Genomic DNA, 20,187 nt, shown 5'->3' on the forward strand with positions numbered 1-20,187 from the left:
TTGGAGCTCTTAAAAGTAGCAGTATTACCGCCGACCGCCCCCCGCCCCAGAAGTCCGTCCTGGATCCGCCCCTGCTTTGTGCCCATAATTTTAAAATTAACGCTTGTGTCACTTTTCAACACTTGACTTTGCAGTAGCTTTCCAACGAATTAGCAGGAAGCCCAAACTTATAGGACACCCTGCAGGTAAATACATTTCTTTGGACAGTTTCACTGCTCCAAACTAAGATTTGAAAAGTGTAGTATTGTTAATTTTATTATTATTGGCACAAAGGAGATCAACCATATTTTAAGCTATTTTTGTTTTCATACAGAGTAAAACAATATTTGACAACATTACAGTAAGAATGTATCATGCACTTTGCAGTATGTTGCAGCACTTTAATAATGGTGCACTATACGTACACTCTAGATCCTGCATATGTCCGATCCATACATTACAAGAAGGCAATACGTATTCGATACAGGTAAAATCTGTATATTTCATATGGACAACCTATTAGCTATATACATCCAATCTATACATTACATATGGCCAACCTGTACGCGACATACGTATAATCTATATGCTGCATGCAGACAGTCTGTAAGCTACATATATGCACTCTGTATGGTGCATACGGATATTCTGTATGCTGTATCTGGACAAGCTGTGTGCGACATAAGGAAAATCTGTATAATACATACGTACAATACGTATACTGTATCTAGTCGTACGTATGGGGCACAAGTACAATATAGATGCTGTCTCGGGGTTGAACGCAAGAAACATACGTACAGAACGTATATTGCATACTTCTTGAAATCATGCTCCGTCCTGATAGTCAGTGTATGTCGTCATTATTAACCCACATGCTACATACGACCCTGACGTCACAAAGCTAGATATTACCTCCGTATATACTTGTTACTGCAGATAACGTCACACGAATGACGTCATTGCACTTGTGCAGACAGTACGTATAATACATACTTTTTCAGCTATACGTTTGCTGCAGGATGTTATATACGGTTGTACGTTAAGTCCAGAAACTACAGGAATTACGAATGTAACCTACGTTTTTAAGTATGCCACCTACATTTTTTTTTCTCAGTGTAGGTACCACATACACGTTGTAGCGTAGCTAAATTCCGAACCCAAAGGTACACTCATGTCCAAAATGATTGTCGCATATCTATAACTGTCTTCTTGTAAGAATACAATTTGATAATGTATATTTGTGGGAAATGTATATTTGTGGTAAATTTCATAGGAAAAGAATTATAAATACGAAAATTAGAATGAGTAAAACAAAATGTTGCTAAATGGACAACAAAGTTTTATTTTCGTTTTATTGTTCTTATTTACTGCTCTTTTGACACGAAACTTGCCACATATATGTCTTTACCGATTATACACATACTAACATTGTAAGAATTACCGGGCGAATTCGTTATAAAATTATATTCCTACAACAACATATTTATAGACATGCGACAATAATTCTGGACATGAGTGTACATATAGGCCACCATTGAGAGGGATCACCACATCTTCTCTCGGTAGACTCTTCAAGCAATGCGGAACTTCCTCTAATTACGGTAGAGGTACATCATACATTACCAGATCCAATACCTGTAAAACAGTAAAAATCTTTAAAAATTAAAGCTGTAAAGATTACCTTTTCCTTATTCTCACTTAATCTAGCTAATTTCTAAGTCTTTATGCCACAATTTTAGCATTAAATCTGACCGTAATAGTCTTCTTCATAAATTTGACAATATCAAATGTATTTTATGTTTTTCTATTAATTTCAGATTCTAGGAAGATGGTACATGCAGAAAATTAACATGCCTCAAGAGGAAATAAGCTTCCCATGTTCTACTATGGATCTGCAGCGGGTAAATCAAACGTCTTTAAACATGATTATGACGATAAGATCCGGTCAGCATCAGTTTCCATTCCACTATAATCTTAATATATCAAGTCCAGGATTTTGGAAATCCACAACGCAAAGTAAGAAAGATGTTTACAAATCTTCATTTTGTATCCATATTTTGTATCATAGTTTTATTTATTTGTCCATTTTTACTGTATTGATATGTTAAGATATTAATGTTTCACAATTATTTATTATTAACTTCATTTGCAATCTCTGCTGTCACAACATTGTTTTACTTTCAAGCGAGAGGCCGCTGTGGCTCAGTGGTAGAGCGTTCACCTCTAGTGCATTAAGTCCCTGTTTCGATCCCACTAGCGTCAATTGGACTTTGTGGTGGACAAACACCGTGTGCGTGAGTGAACAAATCTTAGTGAGCATAAAAAATTCGAAGTTGAGATTTCAACGTATTCAGGTCTACATATTTTATAGCCTCTACATGCCGAAAAAAGTTATATTTTTCATGTATGACCGGCTGTAAGTTCATCCCGAAGTATGCCTACACGCCTATTTATTTATGCACCGAAACGTTGGAATTGAAGTAAACAAAAGGACATGGCTGTGAGTAGACTTGCTTCCACTGGACTCCTTGCTATTGGCTTTTTGATGCGACTCTTGTTAAGTCCACTAAAATAGTTCGAATGAAATGTGAAACTGTTAACAGCAATACGCTCCATCGAAATGTGTAATGTATCTGTAGCAGTAACTCAGTAAAGTGCTTTATTATTTGATATAATATACGTATTTCTAAATAGATAAACAAATAATCTTAAAATACTTTTCCGTGCAGGAAATGTGCGGAAAGCTTACATAAAAGTGAGAGTTGCCAAATATGTTATTTGAAGCTATATTCTATTTGGAACATTAAGAGATTGAAAATACAATAAAGATTCAAAATGGCGTAAGATTGTTTGAAATATACACTGACTGACAAAAATAAGTTAAGCAACTGGAAAGAATGGTTTGATGTCGAAGTAATTTCGTAAACGTGCATACCATCAGCGGATATGTAAATAAATAATTAAGAGTTGCAATGGCCTGTGATATCTAGAACGCCCACCAAAGTTTATTATTGTTTTATGTCGTGTAGGATGTTGTATCCTCATGAGCTTGGATTCATCACTGATTCCGTTGGGAAGGTGTCATACAGCTAGACTTGTCAGACATTATGTTTTTCCCCGTTACGGTTCTCTGGCATACTTTATATTATATGCTTTTATTTTCCCCGTAAGTTGATTTCTTCAGTTTTTTAAATAAATAAATGAAACTATAGTTCTGAACACTTTGACAATTATTTTACATATTAGTGTGGTAACAGAAAATGCACTAATATGCATAATAGTGCACTAAATGAAGCTCAAATTTTAATGAAGAAAGGAACAAATTAGTAACAAGCTGAAAATTTGTATAAATATTGGGAATGATGTTATAAACAACATATTAAAAGTTCACTAAAATCCCAGCTGACCTTCGCCCGCCATATTGGAAAATGGCCGCTGGAAGTGTCAAATGAACAATAACCAGATAAAACGGTTTTGAAGTTCTGAATAGATTTAGGTCATGTTATATGTGAAATGTACTCTGCAAAGTTTCGAATTGAAGAATAAAGATAAAGTGGAAAATAAGCTTTGTAACATCTCACATTACGTATTCTTTAATAACCAGCAAAAGAGAGAGCTAAAACTCATAAGAGAAATACAATTCTATGACATGTGCAATATGTCCACCGTTTGTTGTATGCACATCCTTAACCGTGAGACCCAGTGCTTGTGCACTCTGCGGAGAATTGTCGGTTATATTTGTTTATAGGCTGTAATGATTATCCTTTTCAGGTGGGCAATATCATTAATTTTACACTGGTAGATAATATATTTAAAGTCTCCCCAAAGGTACAAATCCAACGAAGTTAGGTCGGAGTACTTGCTGGCCACTCAACTGGTCCATGCCGACCTATCCAGCAACGCGGAAACGGTTCATTGAGGCATCGATTACATTACGACCATAATGTGGCAGTGCGCCATCTTATCGCCAATATTGAGGAAATCTTTCCTCGTTGAACAAAAGTGGCATAACAGTGATTTTAAGCAAATCTCCAAGCATATATCCAAGGTTCCATCAATGAAAACAAATCCAATAAGTTTTTCGTCCAATATTCCACACCACACTATTACCTTACCTGCACCTTGCACCTTTGATGCATGTAACCAATTAAAATTTTTATTAGCCCAGTACGGAACATTTTGGTTGTTCTCAATTCACCTGTTAACTCATTTGTTACGTGGAAATTTCCCTCATAACTAAAAACAATTTTATGAGGAAACACTGGGTCACAAGTTATCTGGACCAACGCCTACTCACAAAACTCCATTTTCAATTACAATCATCGTCTGGCAGTTTTTGTTTCAAGTGTAATTTGTAAGGGTGCCAATTTTCCTTTTTAAGATTCTTTGAATACTTTTGACACTAACATTATTTTCATTTGATAGAGTTGCACACTCTTCGTAGGACTTTTCACCAATACAACCAACACAGCTGTTGATGTATCTGAATCAGGTACACTTCGTGGTCGTTCTGATCGATCATAAACATTTCCCGTTGCTCTGAATTTGCGGATTAGTTTCCGTACAGTAGTGTCCATCACCGGCTCGCGATTAGAATGTCGCTCCTTGAAGACGGCTGTTATTATTGCTGAACTGCGCTCCCCAGCCAAAAGGATAACTTCGGTCTTTTCCTCTCGAGTTAGCATCTCGTTGTACATACAGGAAAAAAATAAAGGGACAGTCAGTTTCCGTCCATACAATGTTACACATATAACAAAATTAAAGTCTAAAAGATAACATAATTTATAATATATCCATTCACAACTTCAAAACCGTTGTAGATTAAAAAGAAACCTTACCGTAGGATTTCTCGGTACTGGACAAAATGTTCGAAACTAGGCAAATACAAATCTTAGTTGGATAGGTGCATCAAAGATACAAGGTGCAGGTAAGGTAATGGTGTGGTGTGGAATATTGGGCGAAAAAGTTATATAACTGTTTTCATTAATGAGACCTTGGATGCTGCACAATATGGAGATATGCCACTTTATGCCACTTTTGTTGAACGAGAAAGGGAGATTTCCTCAATATTGGCAACAAAATGGGGCACCGCCACATTATGGTCGTAATGTAATCGATGGCTCAATGAACAGTTTCTCGGTTGCTGGATAGGTCGGCATGACCAGTTCAGTGGCTAGCAAGGTATCCCGACCTAACTTCGTTGAATTTTTATCTTTGGGGGCACTTTAAAGCTATTGTCTACCAGTATAAAATTAAAGACATTGCCCACCTGAAAAGGAGAATCGTTACAGCCTGTAAACAAATATAACCGAAAATTCTTCGCAGAACCGCACGGTTAAGGATGTGCATAAAATAGAACGGTGGACATGTTGAACATGTCATGTGATTGTATTTGTCTCATGTGTGCTAGCGCTCTCTTTTCCTGGTTATTAAAGAATGCGTAATGTGAGATGTTACAAAGCTTGTTTTTCATTTTATCTTTATTCTTCGATTCGAAACTTCGTAGAGCACATTTCACACATAACATCCTAAATCTATTCAGAACTTCAAAACCATTGTAGGTTTTGGAAAAATAACATTACCGTTGGGTTTCTCTTCGAACGAGGATGTTGTTTGATATGTTTCGATTAAATAGCGGTTTAGATCGATCGTCCTATCTTGATGTCAGGAACAAGAGCTACTGTGAACTAATGAAAGCAGAACTAGAAATGAGTTTTGAATTTCAAGACATGTATGTCCTGCAACGATCTTTTGAATGCATATAAAAGCATCTTGAACTTCTAACAGATGTAAAGTACATTTCCATAGATTTGTTTGATATTCCAATGTAAACTATCGTTCAGCTATATCTGGGCAATTAAAATTGGTAATTAAAAAATTATGTTGGTAATTAAAAAAAATTAAAGTCAACAAAGATTTTCATTGGATATGCTTGGTAGGTTGGATTTGAGTTTAGCGTCCATTTCCGCACCGAGACTATGTGAAACGAGGATCTACAGCTTAACGTGGTATCGTAATGAAATAATTCCCTACTCGGAATTGTAATATAGTGTTTAGTATTTTATATGTTGCAATTATTCTTTTTTTTTTATGAAACTACCCTAGTTTCAAATTAAACTTGCTACCATGTGTAACCATGTAGGAGTTTGTTAAATGTAGATTCTGTATATAGCATATTCCCTTTCTTCAAACTAAAAATCGTAAAATTTTACCTGTTTTTCTATCTTTCTCTGAAGAATTTTGCAACTCTACATACAGCTGTTGCTTCCTCTTCTGAGTTAAATTGATCCACAATTGTTTTAACTGTCTTTAATTTCTTGAATATTGGCACTGAAACCGAGTTGATGTCTGAGCTAGTTCACCATATGTTCTATCAAGGACAGTGGAGGATTTTTGCGGCCAATGCCTTAATGTCACCCAGGCAGTTCATAGAGACACATGGGCTGTGAGGACAAGCGTTGTTCTGTTGAAAGACTCTCATGAGAGGTAACACATGAGAACTGAAAGTGTTTGTGACGTATCATTGTGCCGTCAGTTCTCTGAATCGCTATCAGACGCGACTTGAAGTCGTACGTGATGGCTCCCAACAAAATGCCAAGAATATCACTTGTGTGTCATTGCAAAACATTTGCAAAATGTGCCCTCTCCTCTCGGCGTCGCCATCCTCATAGGCGATTCCATCCAAGGTAGTGTCGAACCAAGATCCATCGCTTCCCGGATTCGGTACCACTCCAAACAAAGCAGGATATGTTGTGGTCTTAAAAGTAACCTACGCATGAGAAGGTAATTCAGTAGTCCAGCTGCTGCTAGTCTTCGACCAGTTGTGCGAGATGACATAAGATGTTGTAGTAAACCTATCACCTCTGTCCGGGTGGCAGGCGGAGATGTGAATGGGTTATGATATGCTTGGAGCATAATACGGCGATTCTCCTTTGGTATGGTCGTATTTGGTCCACCAAAACCCTGATGATGCTTTCCCTCACGTTTTCATTTAGTGCAACATCGGGCAACTGTTATATGCGAACGCTCCAAATGCCTGCGTGTTGCACATTTGGACCAGCTTCCCACATGCAGAACCACAATGAAATCCTTGCAAAATTTGTCAAATGCTGGTAACGTTTTTTCACAGGAGCACACGTATTTTAAATGGTCATTCACCATCTATAACTATATGAGGCCTGATAACACGGTCACGTTCTGACAATATGAATGTACTTTCGTGGCCGTTATAGCTGTTGCTGGTCATTGCTACTTTAATCATTTACTTAATTGTCGATGGTATATACGAGTACGAAGATACGTAGACATAGGACCATTCTTTCCAGATTTTAACTTTTTTTTTTTTTTTGTCAGTTAATGTAGTTTGTGAATATCTTTGTCGCAGTTGCAGTTGTTGAGTGTAAGCATTATCACTATGATTCATTCTTCTATTTTCGCGTTATAATGTCTGAATAAGATCACGGAGTGAGATATTGTGTTGTTAGTACATTTATCCGTCTGTCCATTACTCAGTACGATAACTCTTGAATGGACGCAAAATTTTAATTTCGGTTTTCCGTTAGTACCTTAACTGATAACGGAAGTATTAACGGTGGCTGTATATAACTCATATCCCATACATGTAAGCTAATATTAGAAAATCAGTTTTTCTTTTCTTTTGTAACAAATAGCTAGAGCGATTATGTCAACCGAATGTTTTAATGGAATCATTTCGTTGACACCTCTTAACGAGTAATTGCAACTTTATCCGTGGCTATCAATAGATCATATCCCATACTTGTGAGCAATGTTTTTGAATTCTAGTTAAAAAGAATAGATAGCTACAGACATTATTTCAACCAAATTCCTTAATGGAATCAATTCGTCAACATGATAACGGATAACCGCGACTTTAACGGTAACTATTTATAGCTCATATTCCATACATAGGCTATAAACGAAATTTTGAATTCTGTTATTTGTAAGATATAGCTGGAGTGATCATATCGGCCGAGTTTGTTAGTCATTTGATGTTTTAATGATGATATCTATATTCCATATCCAATATATGTAGTCCCTCTCCTTTAACCTAGTCGCCAAAAACGTGGCACATAAAGATTTCATTCTTCAATATATGTGGCTTAAATGACTATTATTATTATTATTATTATTATTATTATTATTATTATTATTATTATTATTATTATTATTATTATTATTATTCAGTAACTTAGTAAACCAATTATCTCGGCCGAGTTCTACTTCCGCAGCACAATCGCTAACGTTCTCGCCTTTGGTGCGAGCGATTTCGGGTTCGATTCCTGGTGGGAAATCTCGGTCGAAAAGGTAATCAGTATTTTCAGGCCAACCATCCCGAGTGAGGAATTTTCCTCATTCACACCACGCAAAAGTTGGGATCATACCTAACATACAGGTCACAATCTGCTTCATTCCTCACCTCTTCTTTCCAATTTTCTCCGTCCCCAAATATTGATTGACTTCATCCTCCATATCTGATGAGCTTAAGGCCCCAAATACCGGTAATGCCCGAAATATGTATAAATAAATAAATGGGCCAATCCGTTAATATCCTAATGGATAACGATGATTCTAACGACGGTTATCCGTTATATCTCATTCAGAAGATCAAAATTTTGAATTCTGTTTTGGAATAGATATATATAGGTAGGTATCCTGGCTAAGTTTGTTGTTGGAGTCAGGTCGTTAACGTTTTATTGCATAACGGTGGCTAACCATATTCCAAACATGTTAATTTCGCCTGATCGTTCGTCTTTACTCTTTCCCAGTTTATTCCGTGTTAGGCCTGTAGACAGAAACTCATTTTGCGGAAAATTTTTGTCCGATTGTTGCCACTTTTAATGGTAAACTTGAAAATTGCTACTTAATTTTCTTGATTTTTAACTCTCATGTTCATTTTCTGCTTGATTTAGGCACCATGGATCCTTCTCCTTATCTATGTCCCTGTGGACTCGCTCCTCCAACACTAGGGGCGTCATTTGGAAATGACAATGGCGCCAATTGGGCTCTTTGAGTTTAGATGTCGTACTTTTTAAGCGATTGAATACTAATATAGTGATACAAAAAAAAAAAAAAAAAAAAAACGTGAAACTCTTATCTTCCTCCCCTGGCAAAATCTGAAATGACTGTACTGGGACAAGCGTACTAAAAAGGAAAACCAGGGAGTAAAGTAACAGGAACGCAAGATTTTGAACTTTTTTTTTTATCACCATTACCTATCAACTTCATGTGAGATTCTTAACTTTGGCATTTTGCCACCGCAAATAGGGAAAACAATTTATATACAAATGAAACGAAATCTTTCATTTAATGTTCAACGATTTTACCCTTTAGGCTAAATGAGGCAAATAATAATTAACGAAAATGAATAAATAAAAAAAACTTGATTATGTCTGCGTTACTAAACAAAGAAATATAACTCCGCTATAAATGTAAGATGTCTCTCTTAGACACATAACAGTAAAGTGTCAATTTCCGATTAAAAGGTAAGAAAATAAATATGTTAGTAAAAAACAGAAATAAAATAATAATAACATTAACAGAAAAAAGTATTTTAAGCCAAAAATGTATTAGACAAAAAGTGTGTTGAATTTGTGTTAATGGAAATCCGTAGTTGTTTTGATAGCAATCTTTGATTAAAATAAACCTCTCATTTCATGGATTGATGTGAGGACAGTTTTCTTTGTATTCTTTAACTAACAATTGTCATTTATTTAAGTTTCAGTGATATATCCTAAAATCGTAAAACCCGTATGGCTGTACAACACAATAACAGCTAGAAGACGTTGCCCATGTAATTTTGTATAGGATCTTGTTATTTTAAGTCTCAATTTGTTTACATTGGTTTAAATCGAGTTTTCTTCTTTTTTAAAAAAAAATATTATGTAGTCTGTAGTCATCTACTATTAGTGTTTGTAAATTCACAGTTCCATTTTGAGACCTTTGTCTGAAAATTGAAAGAGGCTTACATTTAACGTCTTACAATTTCTTTATATCAAGTTCAAAATGTTTTTATTTTTCTGTTGTGTGGGGTTAATATAGGTATGTAGTCTACTCATCACATAGATACAAGATAGAGAAATACGTATTTCTAATAAGTTAATATCAACTAAATAAAAACAAAAACAGTTGTCAAAGTACTTGAGGGAAATAGCAACTTTTTAAATCTCGTTTCACCTTATTTTTTAGCACCCTCTTTGCCTTTCTCATCTTATCTATTAGCACCTTTTCCCTTTCTTTTTATCTATGAAAACCACTTCTAGAAATACTAACCCTGTTAACGGATTTCAAAACGCAGAATAATTTGAGGTGCAAATTGTAATACATCTGGTTAATAGCTGGATTACTTAATTTAGATAAACACTTTTAATTTTCTTATTAGTGATGCTAATAGATTTACCTGATTTCGTATATGTACCAATCTCTAATGTCTGTTCTGTTTAATATCTATTATTGTCATTTCTCTTCCCACCATAACAGTCGTCTGGTTGTCTTCAAAGTAAGCGCGCGATTAGATATACTGTGTTATATGCATTTGTTTATTTACTTCGACTCTAAATTGTCCGCTGGACGTTACGGTAGAGGTCAGATCGTTCAGCATATCTAACCCAATTTTAAATTTAGGTTCTACAAAGATATGTAAGATTTTCTTTCGAACTTTCTTCCTAATCCAGTTTGACGTGGGAGACTCTGGTTCGATTCCCGGCGGGAGCTCATGTGGTTCGGATTCCACGTTAATCGGAGGTCACGTCTCATATAACCTCGCTGCTGAACGGGACTTTAAACTCAAAATCAACTCAAAGTTTCCTTTTTAAAAAAAAAGTAAGAATAGTTTATTGTAGGATGAAAATTTAAAAATTTGATTTTGTCGAGAAAAATTTGTAACGATTTTCTTTTATTTCATAAATCGAAATGCAGTGAATAATCTTAATATTGTATATATATATTTATGAGAAAATTCAGAATAGAAAAGATTTTTCCATACGCGCCTCTAATGATTTTGTTCATAATAAATAAATATTCATTACAGCTCTACAGTATGACATATACGTAAGAGATTCTCCTGAAAGCTCCACAAAGGCTAGTTTGCTCTCGTGGTCCGTTTTATTTTGAGCATTTTTTTCAGTAATGTTTGGGGCGATTGTTTATACTAGTATTTCATAAATATTTCATTAGCAACCCTAGAATATCGCATGCGTAATTTCCAATGTAAAAACCAACAAGGAGAAGTTTATTGGTGACGGTAGGTTTTCTTCGGACCAAGTTTTACGAAAAGTCTATTATATACATTTATTTATTTTTCATAAATACATCGGCGGATCTAGAAGGAAAAAATGGAGGAGGGCAGAGCCGTAGCAAGAGATTTTGGTGCCAGGTGCGAAGTGGGTGACCCCGCTAGTCACGCTGCTTGGACAGCTCGTTGCAACAGCCAAAAGCAACCATTATGTATTCTTTTACAAATAAGAGCTGCTTTCAAGAAGCTTATTTTGGACTTTTTGTTACACTCGACAAGACTACCTTTGGTTGCATACAAATACACTTGTAAAACAGTTACGGAAATTTACAACTATGTACAACGTTTCACACTATCAATAAAAAGTTAAATTTCAATACATTAGAAACTATGTGTTTTTAAAATCTTCGAAACGGGTAACAGCATTAAATTCCCGTAATAGTTAATTGTAAACGTTTGTAATTTTATTCTTTATGCGACCACACTAATAGCATGTTAATTTCTATTCTTTTACGTTAAAAACTTTTTGTGAAATGTAACGGAAATTCAGAAAGAGTTTTCTTTGCAAATTTCTCAATACTGATCGATGGAGGTAAAGAATATGTTTAATGTTTGTATTTAAAATCCAAAATACAGTTTGGCTACTACATATATTTGAAATTATAGAAATTACTTAATTTCTTGATGAATGAAGGTTCTGTAAAAATATCACACAAAAAGTATCCTGGCGATACAAGTAATTGATGAAGAAATGATCCCAATAAATTCATTCAAATTAAAAGCATTCCATACGTCAATGGAATAAAAAAGAACACTGGTAGTGATCAGCCTTTGAAAAGGGCAAAATTTGTTTGATAATTTCTGACCCCTTAAGCTCCTATTTTACAACTGCTTAAAGTTCGAAAATGTTATCATTCCCCTTGTTTACCTTCATTGTTAATACTCCCACCTAAACAGCAGCTTGTGTGTGTCTCTACACTCCATTCATTTTCATACCTTCATTCTGAACATCATGATCTATCCGATTGGGTAGAAAAGCGTGATTAATTGAGCAAACTCGTCACCATCAAAGCGCCGAACACGTATTTCAGACTTCGACCGTTTCTGATTTTGAAAACGCTCCAGTGTACACTACAAGGCGTATTCGGAAAGTAAGTACCGTTTTGGAAACCACAAGAAAGAGCATATCTTACACTACTTTTCCACATAGTTTCTACCGTTGAGCAATTGTCGTAGCGGTGGATCAACTTATCTAGTCCTTCCTCATAGAACATTCCACCAGTGATGAGAAACAATTTCATGCAAAACTGTTCTGGAAATTTGCGGGAATTCGCCTGAAAGCGTTGTCACAGTGAAACGTCTGTTCTCACGGATTTTTTCATCGATTTTCCTCACCAAGTCATCGTTGACAACAGAAGACGGACCACTCCAGGGCTCATCGTGGTCATTAGTTCGACCCTAATTAAACATCCTTACCCACTTTCCCACCATTCTATCAGTCATTGCATTTTTACCATAAACATCTTTAATTTGACGATGAATTTCTGACGGTTTCACATTCCTTGCGTTTAAAAATCGAATTACCGAACGAATCTCACAGTCGGCGGGATCGTCAATTGTCTTAGACATTTTAAACTTGCAGTTTAAACAGACAACACTGTGCAGAGCAACCAAAATGGCATCAGTTGCGAGCAAACAAACAGGACGACTAGCGCGCATGCGCGGAACGCCATTTGCAGCGCAGCAGCGGCGGGAATGCGAAAAGGTACTTTCTTTCCGGATACGCCTCGTGTAAGTCATTATTCGGCACCTTGTATATCACATCGTCATTAAGGAATCATATATAGAAATTTGTTTTTTAAGTAAGAGTAAAAACTTGTGACTATTATTGATACGTTTGGGTTGTGAGCGGAGCGATCAAATTTTATTTTTTAACAAATCAATTTCTTTGCAAACCGACAACAAATTTGATTTAATAGGACGCCAATACTTTCTCAGGGCGACACTTCGTTTACTCATTCCAATACGATTCCTTTGTTCTTGTTCTTTCGTCGCCCTCTTGCTATCAGCACCCGGGGAAACAGCCCCGTTCGACCCCTTAGTTTTTATTCTGGGGAAGGGGTAGCCACAACCCTGATTGTGATAGGTATATCATGAACAAAACTTTAAAAGAAATAGAATAAATTTTATTAATTAATTTTTGCTTCTCGTGCAAAATAAGAGAAAACACATATCTATGTTGTTTTTTGTCTTCATTTTCTTATATTTTACTTCCAGCACCAGTGACACAACGATCAAGTGTGTTTCTGGCTTATTTTCAACTCTACTTATTCCTTGTTTTTAGTTGTATTCGTGTTCATTATTTTGAGTTGGATATTAGTGTCAATATTGCTTAAATTATATAAATATATTTGCCTATCTATTTTCCACGTGTTTGGTGCCTAAAATATATGGTCTCTAGTTATAATTTTACTATAACTATATTGAACATTTAAATATATCATATTCTTACATTGTAACATTTTTGTAGTGAAATTGCATTAAATTACTGACAACATGATGACAAACTATAGTTGCAAATCGTCTAATTGCAGTAGCACGACAGAAATACGATTTACACTAAAATAATAACGATTTGTTGTTCTTTTTATTGCTTGTTTTACACTGGCTTAGTATTTAGCTACAATATTATGGCAGGAAAATTACCAGTGGTTAGTTACAATTGTGAACAAAATGCTATTTGTTATATATATACAATCACCCACCGCTGTATTTGCATTACTTCCCGTTACACCCTGCATATATTGCAATGTGTTTTGAAGAATGAATGTACACTGTAAGAAGGGGTTCTTTACGACATATATTACCCATTGTAGTCTCTAATGAATAAAATGTAGCTTAAATGCCTAATATTGCCTGTTCGTTGTCAGTATTTTTTTTCAAAGTCAGTTCTTCACTGGGTAACTACATATACATTTCAAGAAATGTTTCTGTCTGTTTCCAGAAAATTAAAAATAACCGTCTAGGTAAAGGTTAAGCTTTACCCCGACTAGTAACAATTTTACCGGAGAAAATGTAAGCAAGTTATTACGACCAATAACGACAAACTTGAAACGAACTAAAAGTGCTCATGACGAAAATATATCAAGCAAATTTGAATCGCAAGTTCTTGCGTCTTTAAGTCTCTGGAAACATAAGAATTGTTTTCGATTAAAAAAATAAAATAAAATAAAAAGTTTTACGACCAATGACATAATTGAAAATCATGACTTATATGTTATCACTAGACTTTGGACCGATATGCACTAAAAACACAGTGAAATATGCATGCAAATATGCGCTAAAAATCACGAAAATATGCAAATATGCACTAAAAATTGTAAATATGCACCAATCAAAAGCTAAAGTTAAGTTAGGAATTTTAGTATCTTTAGAGAAAAAAGTTGTATTACTCGAACTACATATACTTGGTGTATAATTATAATGCATCCATGCTACAATACACAACTATGTAGTTTTCGGTGTTTTCTGGCAAAAACCTGCATTTATCACTCAAAACATTACCGTACATCGAAAATGTTTCTTCTGAGTCACGGGTCGTTAAGGGACAGTATTTCAAAGAAGCAATGTTACTTGTCGATAGATCTGAAATTCGTGCGTCGTTTTTCCCAGGAACACTTTATTTACATTAGACAAGAATTTTGTGCCAGAATTTTTCACATCTATTGACTTTGAGTTTCGAAGAAATGTTTGTCCGATTGGTCTTGGCGTCTGTTTCGTTATTGATTCAAACAACTCAAATGCACTACAAAGTCTTAATCATTGCTTTTCTAATCTCGTTATGATCATTGAAATTGAACTAAAATGAGTATTGATAAACGCAAGGTCGCTTTCAATGTTTCCAGCTCCGCCAGCGTCCAAGGCTTCTTGAATGTATTTGGTTTCTTCGAGTTTAAATAGCTTACAGTCAGTATGTGAAATCAAAATGCATCTACTTATAACACACACACACGTACATACAAATAAAAAAGAATGCTCTGAGAATAAATATTCTCAGAGAAATAAATAAACAATTCTGGCATAAGCATATAATAAAACCTGCCTAGCGAAATTGAAGAGGACTCGCAAAAATTTCCGTTAAAGGTTTTAAAGTTAACGAAGGTAGATCTATGAAAATAATAAGTAATGTAATAATACATACATATAATGGACATAGTGAGATAAAATAAAATGTTGTACATAGGCCTACCACATTCAATTATATTATTTATTTATGCTACGAATTAATACCCTTAAAACGTCAATACAAAGAAATCTACTTACGGTTTCAAAGGCCAAGACAAAAAGTAGGTGGTATGCCCTTTTCAGCAATCCTACCTCTACTTTTGGCTCCCTTATGATCTATTGTTTATATTGTGCTCCTTGTTCCATGTCTCTAGACCAGCTAGAAAACAAGTTATTGGTATTTGGAAATAACTATGTACATTGCACTTCGTTCAAAAACCCGCACCATATCTAGGGCTTTACATTGTGGCGGACTAAAGGTTAAATGTGTTGGGTAACAAGGAAACGAAGAACTTTACAGACGACGTGAGGTTAGGTGATTTTGAGTTTTACGTTCCGTTCAGCAGCGAGGCTATATGAGACGTGGACCTACTGATTAACGTGGAATCCGAACCACATGAGCTCCCGCCGGGAATCGAACCCGGGTCTCCCACGCCAAAGTACAGACGACGTAGTTCATATACCTGATCTCTCATAGAGAGTCTGAATTTTTTCTGAACGCTACATTCCGCTGCATTTCCGTGAAAAAAGTATAGTTTAACATCAGTTGTTCGCAACACAGGTTCCGCCTATTCAAGAGAATTTAACCTTCTTTCTTTTTATCTTTATATTCACCATACCGTGAAATATTTCCGTTTGAAATAAATTTCCGTTTAATAAGGGGCCTGCTGAAGGCAGTTTTTACTGTATAAAAAGCCTGTAATCAAAAACCTTATTTTCTTGTTTAAAAGAAAATAAATCCCCTTAAACTTACTTTTTGTATCCAATTATGTCTAAATCCTAAAATATTTTCTTCTAGCGTAACATGGTCCGTTTCAAACAGCAATAGTTTAGAATGTATAATATTGATACTTTAAATGGAATAAAGTGATTTGAGCGAGACATGGAGCATGAATGGGAAGAAAGTAAAGTCACATTTCAATATCACATCAGGAAACGTGAAAATATGCAAAAATCCGAAGTCTAGTTATCACGTGCAATCCTGATCAATAATTCCTTGTGATAGATTGCCAAAATGTATTAAATTAAAATATATTTACAATTTATATTATCTATTACTTGAGGAACGTGATGGAAGATACAGCGGAAGGAAAAAGAACAAGGAGAGAAATAGGGTCGAATTGATATACAGTATTAAAATATAATATTGCTATGTAAATACTTGGATGAGGATGTAAATACTTCTGCAAGCTTCTCGGTTTGCAGAAAGTTCTCTGGCAGTACCCCCTAAATACTTTATTATTATATTTTATTATTATTATATTAATACTTTATTATAAAGCCAATAAACACGTTGTTGTAATCAACCACAAAACCATATGTTGTAAAGTCGAACCAGCGACCATAACTCAACAGATGAGATCTAAACCACTGAGTCACCGTGACTCTGAAATAACCTGGTCCGGATGTGAGAGAAATTATAATGTAAATCAGGCCTGCCCATGAATTGGCTCCCGGAGCCGAAGCGTGAGCGACAACGAGCGGAGATAAGAACAGGTGAGCACAGGTGTTGGTAGCTCCGCCCCTTCCACTGCATCCGATAAGTGTTGCCAACCACACATGATGGTAAAAAACCTACGGCCAAGCCTGGTCACAAATTCGCACGATGTTGAAGCATTGAGCAGACGCAAGCGTGAAATGTGCAGGTGTGCTCTCCCCCTCCCCATTTCGAAAGCAATGACGCGAAAACACTGCAGGAAATAAAATTGGTACGTTTTTTGATCGAGGAAGACGCATGATAGAGGTTACAGTTAGCGTTGAAGTAACTAACAAATGAAAAAGAAAGAAAGAAACTAATATTAAACATGTCAGCTTACAGACGTAAAACGACTGCAAAAATCGGAAACGAATTGTTTCAGGCCTTTTTTTAGCTTGCTTACACAATTCGTGACATTGTATTACATTAGCACTCGGTCTGTAACTTGTCACTCGCTTCACGTTTGCTAAGTTGTGAACGCCTTTCGTTGCTAGATTGATAGCAGAACGACGGGAGGTTGAAAATAATAATAATAATAATAATAATAATAATAATAATAATAATAATAATAATAATAATAATAATAATAATAATAATAATAATGCGTATTATTATTATTATTATTATCATTATTATTATTATTATTATTATTATTATTATTATTAGTAGTAGTAGTAGTAGTAGTAGTAGTAGTAGTATTCGGACCAAAGACGGATGAAAATGGGGATTGGAGGAAATTCATAACGAGGAATTGCATAGTTTATACCGCTCACTTAACATTGTTAGGGTCATTAAGTGTAGAAGGCTCAGGTGGCCATTCCGTGTAGCCAGAATGGAAGAAATTAGAAACGCTTTCATAATTTTAACTGAAAACTCAATTGGAAGAAGACCACTAGGAAGACCTAGACGTAGATGGGAAGACAATATTAAGATGGATCTTGCAGAAATAAGAGTACAGAGTAGAAACTGGATCCAGTTGGCTAAGGACAGAAGTTAGTGGAAATATGTTGTAAACGCCGCATTGAACCTTCGGGTTCCATAGGCCATAGAGTTAGTTAGATATTATTATCTAAAAGAAATGTTCAAATGTTGTTAAGAGACAATTACACAGAAGAACTGAGTTCCGACCAAACACTAATTTGCCGGAAGGAAATTCCAGTGCAGTCCAGCACACTTTAAGCGTTATCCGTGCAATCCACGTTTCATGTTCAAGACATTGGGAATAATTGTTCGTATCATTCAGTTGGAACGTTCCCTTCCAAGTTTACGCTGTTACAGTAGGCCTACAACATCGTGACTTTCAAAACCAGTCAGTAACTATCGAAGAAAGACAAGCGTGTAGCTTCAGTCGTTGATATGATTTAACATTCTTTTTCACTTTTAACAAGCTACCGGCAAGCAACCAGCCAGGGACAATATATTTTTCCTTATTAAAAAGACACTCCTTGTTAAAAAAAAAAAAAAAAAAAAACTAATGGTACCCACTAATGGTCACTCTTAAAAATGGAAAATCTCTTTGGCTCTCTTAATATTTTGTTTGATTCTTTGCGATCAAAGTAACATTAAAAGTGGATAAAATGAAATGAAATCTTTGGGTTTTACGTCCCACGGTTATACCGGTTAGGCTAAAGGAGACGGTGATGATGAGTAATGAATGAAATGATAGAATGAAGAAAGTGGGAGGAAATGGGAGAACCCCGAGAAAACCCACGCACACTGTGTTTGTCCACCGCAAAGTTTACTTGGCGGGGGCTGGGATCGAACCCGGGACCCCAAGCACCAGATGTGAACGTTCTACCACTGAGCCACCGCGGCCCCACTTTAAAAGTGGAGTAAGAAATACTATTCTTCCTATTGATAGTGTAATAGTGGCTTCTAATCTCCACAACCAACCCCTTGCTAAGCCTATTCGTACGCACATACATGCATAAGCTAATTTTCTGGAGATAATACTTAGATAATTACAAACAAGTGCTACAGTATTTTTATTTCGTATCAACAGATTATCTCTTTTCCTGAAAAGCGAAACAACATACCCACACTCGGATTAAGAACTTGATAATATATATATATATATATATATATATATATATATATATATATATATATATATATATATATATATATATATATATATATATATTGAAAACTGGTTTTCCATTGGGCAAACTGGCAAATTTTTATAAATGTAAGCGATGGTTTGGTTCCACCACATCCTTCTTTAACAAAAGGAAAGAAAAAAGAAGAAAAGGAACGTACATAGTTTATCATTTGATTGCTGTTACCAGCTTGTGTTGTCTATAGTTAACGGTTACCACATTGTAAAAAACACTATACACTAAATGGCAATCAGTTACCATACATACTTTTTGTTTTATTTGGTAAGCTAGTGATTACCGCCAAGGTTGACAACACTTCCGCTCCTCTAAGGACAAAACCCGAAGATTCACGAAGCACGAACAACGGTATTTGCCCGTAGAATGCTCGTGAGCGTTCACGAGGAGAGTTTCCACTATCTGCTCGCCGTGGCCAGGGCTGATGTAAATGAACTGTTTAGAATATTGAATCGTTCATTATAGATGTTTGAAAACTGCCGCATGCCTTTTTCATAATATTACTCGTCCATTAGAAACCTGTAGCTCTTCTTTTCGTAGTATTTTTAAACCGACTCGACGGAAAGTAGGAGATACTGTATTAAACTCGTATGTACAAGTTTACTTATTATATTATATTGTGGATGCGTTCACTCATAACTTCAACTTCCACCGATTTTAATTATTTATGTGTTGAAAGAGGATGCTTTCGTGGTGACCTCTAGTAAATTTCATCAAGATTTATTGATAACCTTGGGAGCTGCATCGTGAAACTCCTTATTGGTTGAAAGTGTTAATACCGTAATCAATGTGCGTATGTTTACTCACAACAACTTCGATATAGGTGCACCGATTTTGATTATTTATTTACTTGAAAGAGTATGTTTTTGCGGTGGTCTCATATAAATTTCGTCAGTATACCTATTTGATTATAGTCTTTGAAGCTAGATCATAGAACTTATAATCGATTGACAGTATTAATAACTTTAGTACAAATTTATGTGAACTAATATCAATATTACAATACATAGAATGAAAGTTGTAGGCACTGACTGTATTACTTCAAAACTTTCATAATATATATATAATCCACAATTTATCTG

The 20,187-nt window shown here is 35.4% G+C and overlaps 1 protein-coding gene across 1 annotated transcript in view; it reads left to right on the plus strand.

Moving 5' to 3' along the window:
- LOC145695018 (uncharacterized) overlaps nucleotides 1–20,187 on the plus strand; it is a 65,339-nt gene that overhangs the window by 35,227 nt on the left and 9,925 nt on the right. Inside the window, exon 2 of the mRNA XM_081771846.1 lies at nucleotides 1,797–1,995. Coding sequence (XP_081627972.1) covers nucleotides 1,797–1,995 — 199 coding nt within the window. The remainder of the gene's footprint in view (nucleotides 1–1,796; nucleotides 1,996–20,187) is intronic.

Source organism: Thermobia domestica, chromosome 9, assembly GCF_964235325.1.
Source record: "Thermobia domestica chromosome 9, izTheDome1.hap1.1, whole genome shotgun sequence".
Lineage (NCBI taxonomy): Eukaryota > Metazoa > Arthropoda > Insecta > Zygentoma > Lepismatidae > Thermobia > Thermobia domestica.